General features: G+C 48.0%; 1 protein-coding gene across 1 annotated transcript; it reads right to left on the reverse strand.

Moving 5' to 3' along the window:
- Positions 1-246: 246 nt before the first annotated feature.
- LOC119464621 (venom metalloproteinase antarease-like TpachMP_B) lies at positions 247-11,675 on the reverse strand. Its single transcript, XM_037725651.2, has 6 exons — positions 11,548-11,675; positions 4,653-4,702; positions 3,716-3,824; positions 1,786-1,956; positions 749-899; positions 247-653 (listed from the first exon to the last, which is right to left on the reverse strand). The coding sequence occupies exons 2-6, from the start codon at positions 4,693-4,695 to the stop codon at positions 525-527; spliced, it is 603 nt and encodes a 200-aa protein (XP_037581579.1). The 5' UTR covers positions 4,696-4,702; positions 11,548-11,675; the 3' UTR covers positions 247-524.
- Positions 11,676-13,796: the final 2,121 nt, after the last annotated feature.

Genomic DNA, 13,796 nt, shown 5'->3' on the forward strand with positions numbered 1-13,796 from the left:
GCTGAATCGGGTGACAGACAGACAGACAGACAGACAGACCAAATTTTCAGCGTTTAAGTTCCCCAAGAAAGACTATCGTTTTTAAAAACCTTTTGTGTCAATCGGATGCCGTATCACTGTTCAGACACGGAAACACCCTTAAATATACAGCAACCAAAAGCATGACACATAACGCTGCAGACTAAACTGTTTTACAGCTACAGCGAAAAGATACACATGCAACTCGGCGTCGCCAGTGCAGCTACTGGCTTGCGTAACTGCTTTCTGACAACGCAACACACACACACGACAGAACCAATATCGCATGCACCAATGCACATGCGACTTCCTTTCCGTTTTTGTTTCTCCCATGAGAATTTCATAATAAAGCTGCTGAATTAGTAACAAAAGGCCAAGATAAATTGCATTGTCGAAATCCACATGTGGCCCTTAATAACAACACAAATCATGGGAAACTTGATGAAAAAAGTTCGCCAATTTCACTATGAAATTCTCAATCCGAAAAGAATGATCACTGAGTGAACTCATACACTGCTGTTTTGCGGCCCGCAAGGGCTGCCATCTATAAGGTACATAGGCCAGTAATGATTAGCTCCTCCATACTGATCTCCTGGTACAAAGCAATAAACCATGCAGTTCCAGGACCTCATGTTCTGCAAAGAGAAAATGAACACAGGCATTAACGGTGGCTATTTCCATGTCTGTATCTCAAAAAATATATTTTTTTTAAATACAGATGCACACGCACTCTCATATAGTAAGTTCTGTAGAGCTCTGGGTACGTAAGTCTGCATTGCACATCTCTGTTCAAAAATTCCCCTGGTAGTCTGTAAGAATTCTGCCAGTTGAGGGGCATCACCTTGGAATCGTTCGTATGCAAACACCAGCCCTCAAATGACCTGCAACGAAAAATGTTTGCCTTCAAAAGTAAGGAATACTTCTCCTTTATAATTTCACGCTTAGTTTTTTATACTACTTATCGCAGAATTCATAGTGCCGTCAAAGCAAGCGTAGGGCTTTATACTTAAACTCTCGTTCGTGCACGTTATTTTAGTTATAGTAGATTCCTGTTAAGGTGAATCCGGTTACGTTAATTTTTTTGTGCAAAGAAAAACACGCCATCCTTTACTTTGCTTACTACACACCCAGTGCAATACCAAAAGCTAATTCGATAAATATGAACTTTCTCAGTCGCAACTGACGCCTGCTACCCGGATCTGCGACTAGATTGGATTGGTAAATTCGGAAGGCAATTCTGTCAGCTGCACGAGAAGGAAATGGCGTTTCTATGTACATAAACGGCTACGCCAACGTCAAAGTTGACGTGAAGATATGGATGACTAACACAATAGAAAACGCATTATAGGGTGTCTGTCCTCGGGGTGCTTCTGCAGGATCATAATTTTGATGTGGACACTGCCCAGGAGTCAAAAGGCGTAGATATTTCCCTTTCAAATTTTGTTCTGGCAGCTAGCAAAAATGACCGGTTTCGCGGTTGACTGATCAGTGGTCTATCTCCGAGAAAGTAACTTTCTATGATAGCATATATGCAAAAACAAAATTTTATGATTGCTTTGCACCCATCACCCTCCTACAGCGCATACTGCTATTACCAAAAACGCTGCATTAAGAGACTACGCATTAGCTGTGGTAGGCAAGCAAGTCAAGAAATCAATAGCGAGCAAATCAAGAAGCCCGCAACGACAAAGTGAAAATGCTGTTTATATGTAGTCAAGTTCCATTCCATTTTGCCCTATTGGCGTAATAGCCTATGGTGACACATACCATGACATCCGGGCCATATCGTACTGGCAGCAAGAAGAGAACTTCATACTCCTGCTGTCTTCTTCCTTGTAGCTCATAATGTAGCCGTCATCCCATGGGCATCCTAAAGAGTCGGGTACAAATGTTTTCGCGAGACCAGGAGCAGACGTGCCGTCATGCGAGCATCCCAACCTGCAAATTGGCCAAGTAAACGCGAATCATTGGAGACAAAAATTTTTTGTGTGTGAGTATAATGATGAAAATGTTTTTTTAATCTTTAACTAGGATTTTATTACATATAATTATATGTATAACTTGGGCCGATATTATTTATTATTTACATTCGTCATATAACCAATACTTCTGAAGACGTCTACTTCAGATTTTACGTAGATGGCACGAGTATTTTCTTAAATCACGCGATATAAGTTCTCTTTCAGGTATCTCCACTAAACAAACCACTTGGCCAAATAGAGCAACTCCATAAAACTGAATACTGTAAGAACAAAGGCCAGCCTTTTCACCCCGTCAGAAATACACATCAATGAAGAGCAGAAACTACAGTTTGAATCTGAAAGTATTGGAATAGTAAAAAGAAAACTTAAAACTTTGGAAGTTGTCTAATTATTTTTTGACTTGGAATGATTAAGCAGAGCTTACTGCGACATGTCTAGATAAGGCTTGCGGGGTACTCTGTAGACAACAATATATCGTACCACGTAATGCGAAACAAATTGCTTATAACACCTTATTTTCCCCTCATATAGCGTATTGCCACCTGGTGTGGAGTACTACTACAATAGCAAACTTACAAAAGTTGACTGTGCTCCACAAGAAGGCAGTTCGCCATACAGCTATTGCCCAGTGCGATGCCCATACGTGAGAGCCTTGTACAGCTTATAAAATCATTCCCTCAGAAACATAGGTATAATCTTAACCTTGATATAAAATACCAAACATCTCCAATGCAACAACCGTAATTTTAAAAGAGAAGCTTTTCATCGCGAACATTGAGGAGTTTGGTGACCGTGCCTGCGGCCTGGCTGTTCCCTTGTCGAATAGGCCAACCGATCACAGCGGAGCACGCGCGCAGCTGAGTTCCTTGCAGCACCACCAGCAGGCGTTCGCCTCCTCGCATCCGCGGTAGCGCCGGCCGTGGGGGGGAAAGAAAATTAAAAAAAACCCAGAAAGCTCGTCTTCGCGCCTCCGCGGCTGCATTGTAATGAGGAACTAAACGCTTCTTGCGCATAGAATGGATTCGAATGGATTGAAAAAGTCAGCACCTCCGCTTATCAAAAGGCTATGTATAATTTGTGTGCTAAACACAATTTGTTTGATATTAAACACTGCCTGCAGCGTCACCATTTGGGAGCAAGTGACACTTCGGTCAATCATCTAACGCATAGCGTGCAATTCAGCCATTGTAAGACGCCACGCAGCAAAAGAAGGAAGAGAAAAAATAAAAGAAGGCGGGGTTCCTGACGTAAGCGTGACGTAAACTTGGCGTGATCCCTCGGCAACAGTATGGAAGATGGTAGGGAAAGAATTTTGCGTACGGACGCTGGTCAAGACAAAGGAGTGTCTAGTGTCTACGTGTCGCAAGTGCCGATGTTGGCAGTGAAGCTCGCCTGCTGGCAGCACGACAACGCAACAATTTAATGTGTCCTACCTCCTCGAATAACGAAACAATTTTACAATTTCTCGCGGTGAGACGCTCCACAAGCAATGACTTACACCTTCCAGTTCTTCTAATGGGGGCTCGCGAGGGCCTTTTTAATAACGGTCACTTCATTCGGAGCCATTCGTAAAAGGATTAAGTTCGGCTGAGCGCTACATCAAGATCTGTCAAAATTACCAGCAGATTAGAGCGATATAAATCTATATGACGTGGAAGAATTAGGCACAATATATTAACTCATACTGAAACTCCAACGGGAAAGAGGCCGCTTACGTGTGCGCCACTTCGTGTGCTGTGATGCGAATCCCTTTGTATGTGTTTGCCTTGTCTTCGCCAAGCTGCACCCGGTGGTCAGTGCAGACGGATGCCACAAATGCGTAGCCTACAAAAAAAGAAACAATTTTTATAGCACAGCTTTGCACTGTACATCTGAAACCTACCAATCCTGGGTGAGTCTGTCAACAAGAGCGGAAGCGGAATCAGCCGGGTTTCCATTGGAAACGGTCCGCAACCTTGATCCTGGAATTGCCGGGCCTTCGCTTATGTGCCTCAGCCAATTCAGCCCCCGTCTTCTGTGCGCGGTGCTCATCCGGACTTGCGCGTTTTCTTGATTGTATCCTCTTAGAACAAGCGCCTACAATACTCACAGTTTATAGGCAAACGCTGGCGTCCCACCGGGATCTTGCCGCATGCAGGAGAGTGCCCGGCAACTGCGCCTATACATATACATCCTTCAGAGCATATTTGTATTTCGTATGAGCCTGCTCAACTGTTTCAATTAAGCCGGGGATTTTTATTTCTCACGCCAGCTCCGTAAATCTCGGTGTCATGCACTGGCATACAACTATAGCCCTGAATTTCTCTTCCGCGATTATGAAAGCTCAAGATCACCAACTCCGCCAAAACAGCTGCATGAAAACAATTCGCAGCTTTGGTGATATTTTGTGATACCGTAACCAACGATTGCTTGAAGGTTTTCAGTTAAATAGTATTTCTCTACGAGAGCCTTTCTCTTTTGAGTATCTTTAGTGTAGTTAAGGCACTATTGACCTGTAAAAGACGAAATTGTGAAATTTTTCATCGCAATCAAGTTTCTGCCGAGTATATAGAAGTGGTTTAGCACTCGATAATTCCACCGTTGAATAGAAGTGATGCACTTGTACAAGCGCATTATCGAAATTTCTTCGCAAGATGGCAAAATTATATTCACCTCCAAGACTCTCCTCTCTTCTAGAGCTCTGTAGTATAATCATGTCGTACCTGGCGGAAAGAAATTACATGAAATAGTGATTTTACGCTAAATACAGGAAAGTGTGCAAGTTCATTCGTTGCACACCAAGCCCATAGTTCTTTTTTTCAGCAAGTCATTCGAAAAAAAAACGAATCGCAGCGTGACAAAACATCAAAGTGTGCACTTTCCGACTTTTCTATAGATGAATGGTCTCCAATCCACGCTGTGAAGGTGGTGGGACTGCGAAGCTGTAAATGACAACTAGAGCGATTACCCATTGCGACGTAGGCTAAAATTATTCACGGGGTGACATTCATATGCACTTTACCTAATTATTAGCCTGAGAAGATCCGACGGATTGCTATTTGGCTTGCGCCGCTACTTCGTTCACCTACAAAGAGTGAACCAGAGAGAAGAAAAATTCGCTGCGCCTCGTATGAATGCTGCTCTTCAGGTGTCACGTGGCCTTCCCATAGCACTGTCACAAAGCAAATCAGTTGATAAGCGGCTTCTTCTTTTACGTAAGAAAGTATAGTTACATCACTCCCTGCTTCTTATGCTACAGTAAAGCTGCCGTCGCCGCGGCAGCTTGCGCAACAGCTAACTTTACCGGGACACGTATGCGGGGAGCGCTATGTGCTTAATCGCATTGCATGTAGGCGCATGAGCGCCTTATCATCAGTTATGTGGTTCGTATGCTTGTTTTGAGCTTGTTCTTTAATAAAATGTACTTTGTTCTGTATGTTGTATGTGTGATTCCAGGAATGTATGCACTGTTCGCTTCACTTTGCTGAATGCTTGTAGCCTCTGCCTTGCGGGGGTATTAGCCATTCCATTATAGGGTGTATGAGCCATTGATGATGATATACTTATGTCGACGTTATGCCACGAAAAAATCCCGGGATCTTAGCCATAGGCATCTTCGCTGTAAAAACAATTAGGGGCAGCTTCACACTAGTGGTGCGAAGACTGGGCAAACAACAAAGCTGGCGACCCCACCTAGCCATATCTCGGTTCGGCCAAGTTTTTTCGAGCTTATGCTTCGACACTCGGCCACGTTTTGCTCAAGATCACCCCGGAATCATCGACAGGCCAAGGAACAACGAACACTCGGTCATTAAAGTATTTCGATGCTTCTGGACGCTCAAACGCTTTTGTTCTGTATCAAGGGCTCGTAACTGCGGATCTTATGCGAATTGCTGACGTTTCGCCGCCGCTTCGGTGGCGCGATACTCGGGATCAGACCGAAGTCGTCTCACTCGCTCTCGAGTAGCGGCGCGGCTGCTTTCGTGCCGCGCTTCCTCTCCTTCGGGAGTGACGCTCTTCTACGGCCGCCCCATTTTCGCGGCGATGTGCTCGGCGCGGAGACGGCGGGGCTTTTGTGTCGCCGTGGCGTCGACGCGGAGCTATATATCTCGTAGGTCGACGCAGTGCCGTCGCGGCTTAGCTCCGCCTCTGCGCAGTCGCGGCAACAACTCCGCACGGCGCGGTGACGTCATGGCTCGGCAGTAGTAGTAGTAGAAAACGTTTATTCACACAGAAAATAAATACGGAGGAAAATGTACATCGAGTGGAGTCTTCATTTCAAGACCCCAGTGGCCTTGGCTGCCGCTCTCGCCTGGATGTCACGTGGTGGGTTGCTAGGTCGGGGCTGGACAGAGTGGCCTCCCACTGCTCCTCCGGTTATTGTGTTTATATGTCTGGCGGTTTGGGGCCTGTACACCCCCACGTGACGTGGTAGGCGGTGGGTCGTTCGTTGCACCATGGGCATGCGTCTTTGTAGTGTTCTGAGAAGATAATGCTGTATTTGTGTAAGTTGGGGAAGGTGTTGGTCTGGAGCTGTCTCCAGTCCCGTGCTTCCTGTGCATTTAGCCCCTTGTGTGGTGGGGGGCAAAGCTGACGTTGTTTGCGCAAGTGTTGAAGTCGCGCGCCGTAAGCCGCGGGTACGGGGAGGGTAGTAGTGGGATCGAGGATTGTGGCCGCTCGGTTTGTGTGACCTCGAGCTAGCATGTCCGCGGCCTCGTTACCCTCCAGCCCCGATTGCCCCGGAGCCCACGTGATCTGATGTTTGAGCGATGAATTTCTAGCCAATGGATTAGTCGTGAATCTAGCTAATTTCTGAGGTATTCTGCCTGCAAGAAGGAGCCGACACGCCGCTTGGGAGTCGGTTATTACTTGAAGTTCTCGGTTGGTCGCGTCCCCGTACTGAACGGCCAGCACGATCGCCGCAGCTTCCGCTTCTGTGACGGTGCAGTGCGGGATGGAGATGCTGGAGACTTCTTCGTAAGAAGAGTCCACCACCACGGCTGCTGCTGCGTTCGATGCATCCTTATATAGGGCGGCGTCCACGTACACCGTCCTCGGGCTCCGTCCCACTGTGCGTTTGAGGTAGTCCACTCGGGCGTTTCTTCTGCCTTCGTTGTGGGATTGTGACATATTTTTTGGGAGCGGGGCCACGTGTGCTCTGGCCCGGTACGATGTCGGAATGTTTGTGGTCGACTGGATGGCGTCAAGGTCCGCCGGGTAGCCGATGCGCTTTAGGATGTGTCGGCCTGTTGCTGTGGACAGGAGGCGTTCTCTCTGGGTCAGGAGGACCGCCTCCTGAATTTCCTCGAACGTGTTATTTAGTCCCAAAGCTTCCAAGCTGACGTTGGATGTGTACGGTGGGAGACCGAGGGCGTTCTTGTAGGCTACGCGTATCATCGCATTGGCTTTGTTGAAGTCTGCTCGGAGCAGGGTGAGGTAAGGGAGCCCGTAGGAAAGGCGGCTGATGACCAGTGCCTGCACCAAACGGATCGTGTCCTCCTCCCGCATGCCTTTTCTGTTTCTGGCCACCCGGCAGATCATCTTAGAGATCTGCTGTGTTGTAGTCTTGAGCAGTTGGAGTGTGTGGTTGGCCTTTCCGTCGCTCTGCAGCCAGAGGCCCAGGATCCGGATGGGTGGTACCTCCCGGATTGGGACCCCATGTAGGAGGATGTTTAGGTTGCCTGGCGATTTGTAGTGATGTCCCTGTATGCGGATCACTTCGGATTTGTCGGGGGAGCAGTGGAGTCCGCATCGAATGGCCTCTGTTTCGACGCAGATTGCTGCCGCTTGGAGTGTGTCTTCCTTCTCGGCTAGAGAGCCGGTGTTTGTCCAGATCGTAATGTCGTCCGCATACAGGGTGTATCCGATGTTCGGAACCTGCTGCAGAGCCCTTGCGACGCCGATCATGGCGACGTTGAATAGGAGCGGGGAGATGATCGATCCCTGTGGTGTGCCCTTGTTGGGCATGTCTTGAGGGTCCGATCTCGTGTCACCCATTCCTATTGTTGCCGTTCGGTTGGACAGAAAAGTCTTGACATATTGGAAGGTGCGCTCGCCACAGTTGAGATTGCTGAGCTCGGAGAGTATTGCCTCGTGAGACACGTTATCAAACGCGCTTTTTAGATCCAGCGCCATAATGAGGTGTTCGCCACCCCTCGGGATGTTAGAGAGTGCTTCCTCCTTCAGGAGAAGGAAGGCGTCTTGTGTCGACAGGCCCGACCGGAAGCCAATCATGGATGGATGAAAAAGGTCGTTATCTTCTATGTAGTGTTGAAGGCGCGTCTGGACGACTCGCTCGTAGAGCTTGCCCAGGCACGATGTGAGAGATATAGGTCGTAGAGCTTCCACTGCCGGCTTCTTGCCCGGTTTCGGGATTACTATGATCTCCGAGTGTTTCCACTCGGAGGGAATTTCATTCTTCTCCCTGAGCGAGTCGTTCAGCTACTTGGTGAGGTCCCTGATCTGTGCCTTGCTCAGGTTGCGGATCATGGCGTTGTTAATTTTGTCCGCTCCAGCCGTACTATTTCGGGTGCACGATCGTACTGCGGCGTACACCTCGGCTTCGGAGATGGGAGCGTCGAGTGCCGGATTTTCCTCGCCCTGATAGGTCGCAGAGCAGGGTGGCGCGGTGCTGGTGCCGATGTATTTGTCCCTTAGAGCCAGAAGTAGGGCTACGTTGTCTCCCGGAAAGAGGTGAGCAATACGCTTCAGGGTGCGTGTAGATTCAGATTTTGATTTAGAGGGGTCGATGAGGTTCCGCAGGATTGCCCACGTACGGGAGGTTCCCAGCGTTCCCCGCAGTGACTAACAAAACTGTTGCCAGTTTTGCTGTGCTAGGTTAGTGGCGTATGTCTGAGCGCCCTCTGTGAGCTGTGTCGGCAAAGCTAAGGCGAAGCGATGCGGCGCGCGCGATGACGTCACGGCTCAGGCAGCTGTGGCGAGGCTCGGCGTGGTCAGCGCAACTGGTGCGAAGCGTTGCTAGGCAACGCATGGTGACATCATCGCCAGGGGGAGGTTGTGCGGCGTACACTCGAAGGACCATCCTCGAGCTTACAAAGCTTCGCCACTCCACAGGTGTATGTACCATTGCGCTTGCACCCTTTCAGCACCACCTCCAGGATCGGCCCACAATTCGGGTGTACACCATCCGGACTATCTCCAGCTTAAACAGCTTCGCTGTTAAGTGTTGCACTGGAAACAATGAAGACAAACTATTGTCATATAAAACATTAGCTAGTGGCATTAAGTATCAGCTTATTTTACAGTGAAGCTGTCGGTGGCTAGGATCCCGGAAATATTTCACATCCATCGCGTCGAAAGAAAGCCCTGGTGGGCCGCTCCCGGCGGCAGTGCAGGGGCCGGAGCAATGGCTCGTTCCCTCTTAAGGCGGAGGTGTGAAGCGAACAAAGCACAGCTTTCGTTTCAATACGAAACGCACAAACAAAAAAACCGTCAAAACACATCATTGATGACGAGGTACGCGCACTTCCGCGTTGATCAATCTAATTTGCCGCCAATCCCTCGCCGGTGGTCGTGTCACCACCCCTCGGGCTTGGTGAAATGCCATAGTGCGCGGGTGGCATACGCTGTTGTGAACGGTCCGTAGAGCTCGCAAGCGGAGTGCGAAGTCACCTTTCTCTCAAACACTCTCGTTTCGAAAACCCCATGATCATCGCTCTTTTCTGGGTGCTTTATTTCGTAATAAAGCACACTCCAATGCGCGGCCGCTATTGGTCGCTGCGGTCGGCTACACCACGGCCGCCGCGAGATGCCACCACGAATCGACTGGCTAAGCGCACTGCGGCTCCCAGAGGACAACCTCGTTTGGCTTACGTTTAGCGCTTCGTAGGCACCAAAATCGGAAGTCCAAAATGAAATTAGGACTGCACGCCCCGGTGACGTTTCGGAGGCGGAGAGTTGTGGCCCCGCCCCACTCCGCCGTAGCCTTCGCAGTGCAAGGCATTGAAGGAGGAAGGGGAGCACAACGGAGGCCGTATTTGATTGCCAATAACTCCGCTTCTGCTGAACGCATTGAAATACTTTTTGCGGCAAAGTGATTCTGAAATAGCCTATTTTCTTCTTTCTGGGGTTTTACGTGCCAAAACCAGTTCCGATTATGATGCACGCCGTAATGAAGGGCTCCGGAATAATTTTGATTACCTAGGGTTCTTAACGTGCACTACAACGCAAGCACACGGGTGCTTGTGCATTTTGCCACAATCGAAATGCGACCGCCGCGGCCGGGATTCGATCCCGCGACCTCATGCTCAACAGTGCAACGCCTTAGCTAACGGAGCCACCGCGGCGGGTAAATAGCCTATTTCCACTTCCAATGGATTTCTCCACTTCGATAAAAAGTGGTTCAGGGCCCCTTTAAGGGCAGTATTTCTGGAGCCAGGTAAATTATTTAAATTCATTCATGGGTTACACTCATAGATTATGGGGCACACCTTAGTGGGGGATTCCGGATAATTTCGACGACGTGGGGTTCTTTACCGTGCTCCCAATTCATGGTAAACCGCGTTATTGCATTTCGCCGCCATCGTAATGCGGCCACTGCGTCCGGGATTCAGTCGCGCGACCTCGCGCTTAGCAATCCAACGCCAAAGCCACTAATTAACTACTGTGGGTTCGGAGCCAGTTGGTGAAGCATGCTTGACTACGATGAAGCGCAATACATGCGACGAAATTAAGAAGAAACGGATGGCACAAGCGCGACTAACCACTATGGCCCAGGTACACAGTTGTTAACAGCTCCTGTTAATAACAACGATACACAGCTGAACAAGGCCAAGGCACCCGTATTGGGCGCCGAAACGTCAATCTGTTGTTCTGAGTTTTTTTTTCTTTTTTTTTTATTGACGAGTGTACGTTTCTACAGCCACAGCTGTTAGGAGCACCTTCATTAGGCTGCCCCGTCTTCATTTCGTCCTGTGTTCTGTGCTTCATCATTACTAAAAATACTTGCGGGATATTACAAATTTTAAACCTAGTCTCTTCGCAAACATGTGTATGTATAATATCTCTTACATCACATGGAGAAGCACAATGTTCTGAAATACTGTACTTGGATCGGAGCATCACCAACCTATCTTTGTCCACCGCCGGGCGAAGGCTACTCCTCGCAATTAACATTTTCACGTCTCTGTACCGCTAGCTGTTCTTACCTTCTTTCTACACTTCTTAATCTTATCACGCCATTCATACTTCTGCACATTTCATTATTCCGCGTTTTTAGTTTCGACCGATACGACTAAATTGCGAATTCAGGTGGATACGACAAAATTGCGAATTCAGGTGTGTGACCAGTGTTTCATTTCAAACGTGCACAAAATTATGGAGCAATTTGACTCTAATTGGCTAGCTCCACATAAATTAGTTGTACCATCTATTCTGCTTTCAATATACCCGCATCAATATTGCGCGAATTTGACGTTGCTATTTTTACCAGTTTCGTAAAGATGCTTGAAGACTTTCTGGCAGCTTTCTGTTAATACGTCATCTGTAGGAAATCCGTAGGAAACAATTACCCAAATAAAGATGCATTTGCCAAATATTTTACACTTACCCTGTTACGAAGTATACCAAATCAAATAATTTGTATCTATCATTGGTCGCATTCAAAAACTTGACAAGATTTTGAAGTGACTGGTAGCCATCTATGTCGTCACCTCCGACGTACTTATAATACTTGTGTTCCTGGGTCCACTATAATACAAAAAAAATTTTTTTCAGGGTGGTCGACGGAATTATAGAACACTGTAATGTAAAGAAGTAGAAAGGGCTTTGGATATATAGCGGAAAAACAGCCTTTCTATTTTACAGTATGTGTTCGCCTTAATTAGCAATAGACATTATAATGTGTGTTTGCCTTAATTAGCAATAGGCATTATAATGTGTGTTCGCCTTAATTAGCAACAGGCATTATAATATGTGTTCGCCGTAATTAGCAACAGGCATTATAATATGTGTCTACGTACTGCTTGTAACACTGAAAATAGCAATGTGTTTTGCAGGACTCTAACAGGTTTCAAATATATAGCTCTGCAATTTTTACGAAAAAAATATGCTTGACATTGATTAACGAATATTTCGATTGAGTGAGTGAGTGAGTGAGTGAGTGAGTGAGTGAGTGAGTGAGTGAGTGAGTGAGTGAGTGAGTGAGTGAGTGAGTGCATTATCAAAACAATGTCGCACCTTTGCACGAAAGGCGAACCATCGATTGCGATAGCGAATTAGTGGACAGCTATGCGAAGTACGGATGCTAACTTTATCGGCCGTATAAACTTTTGAGCCTAGGCATTCTGACTAAATTAACAAGCATGTTTTCACGCGCGCACAAGCAAACATGAATGCATCTCACTCGATGACCGCGGAAACTCGCTGGCAAAACGCCGGAGTATCGCGGCAGCAGCAGCTAGCGAATTGACGTTCGTGCTGCCGGTCGCCTCAACGCGAATTAAGCCGCGAAAACACAGCGCAGGACGGACTCTGTCCGCACCGCAGGTGACTTTCAAAATACAGCGGCCTAGGCGGGTGCTCGTGGCGTAGAACACGCCCCCCCCCTTCTCCCTACCCCCCCCCCCCCGCCACCTTATGGCCCGGACTAGAACGCCCCCCCCCCCCCTCCCAACCCTCCCTCCGGAGCGTTGGGCGCGACTGGAAGATGGCGCGCTTCCTTCTCGCTTCCCTCTCTCGCTTGCGCGAGGTTGAACCGCGATCGCCGGCTCACCCTCGCCCGCTTTTACTCCCACATACAGCATACGGCGCGCTGCGACGATTTTATCACCCTTGGACTTAATATGGAACCTCACGGCAACGCCAACGGCAGAAATGCACCTGCAGTGTCCATATATTTGCTGTCGCAATAAAAGATGACCAGTCTGCCGAACACAGTTAAAAAGAGTACTCTAGATTTATTAGGAGCACCTGGTGCTTCTTCTCTTCGGAAAGCTCGGAACACAAACGTTCTTGCATTGCGCCCCTATTACAGAGCTGCCGCGGTGGCGTGGAATCCAATCCGCGACCTCGTGCGCAGCAGCAGAATGCCAAAGCGATTGAGCGAATGGAGCGGGCGTCATATTCATCCTGATATTGCTCATCCAATTGGAAGAGCAGAGTAGTGCAACATGTGCCGTATCGCACGCTCTTAACGGGACTTCAAGATCACGTCCCAGCAATGTACAAAAAAAGAAACGCACGAAGATCTACAATATTTCCCAGTTTATGTCGTCCAGTAGCTAAACCAGCCCTGTCTCGGCTTGAATGAAATCACTGGCAAATCAAAGAAACGGTAAAGCTCCAAAATACGTCGGCGATATTGTCGACCAATATGCCCCAGCCATGTCGTACTTTTACCAGAAAATTAGACTTCTAAAAAATATATGCTTAGAATTTTTTTTCCTGATTAGCACTAAGAGAAGTCGCAGTTTCGCCCGAAAGGCGAAGCATCCATTGCGATAGCAAATTAGCAGACAGCTATACAAAGTAAGGATAGCAGTTTTATCGACCATATAAAGTTGTAAATATTCACTTAATAACTAAATAAACAAGCACGGTGTCAGGCGCGCACAGGTAAACATGAACACGCCTCACTCGATGACAGCGTAAACTGGTCAAAACGCTGGAGTGAGAAAGCGCGCCAGCGGCAGCAAGCAAATTGACCTTCGCGCTGGCTCTCGCTTCAACGCGAACTCAACGTCGAAAGCACAGCGCTTACGAAGCTACCGGCGCTCGGCGAATGCCCTTTGTCCCCATCGCAGATCTCTTTGAAGATAAAACTCTCGTGGGTGTACACTTCGGCCTCATCGCAGATCG

The sequence above is a fragment of the Dermacentor silvarum genome, chromosome 9 (assembly GCF_013339745.2).
Source record: "Dermacentor silvarum isolate Dsil-2018 chromosome 9, BIME_Dsil_1.4, whole genome shotgun sequence".
Classification (NCBI taxonomy): domain Eukaryota; kingdom Metazoa; phylum Arthropoda; class Arachnida; order Ixodida; family Ixodidae; genus Dermacentor; species Dermacentor silvarum.

Bases quoted from the DNA above. Each gene is read 5' to 3' on its own strand.
- LOC119464621 (XM_037725651.2), bottom strand. From the start codon at position 4,695: ATGATTATACTACAGAGCTCTAGAAGAGAGGAGAGTCTTGGAG. The intron at 1,957-3,715 runs GTAAGCGGCCTC...GCCAATTTGCAG, and splicing joins GCACACGAAGTGGCGCACAC to GTTGGGATGCTCGCATGACG. The intron at 900-1,785 runs GTATGTGTCACC...TTTTCGTTGCAG, and splicing joins GATATGGCCCGGATGTCATG to GTCATTTGAGGGCTGGTGTT.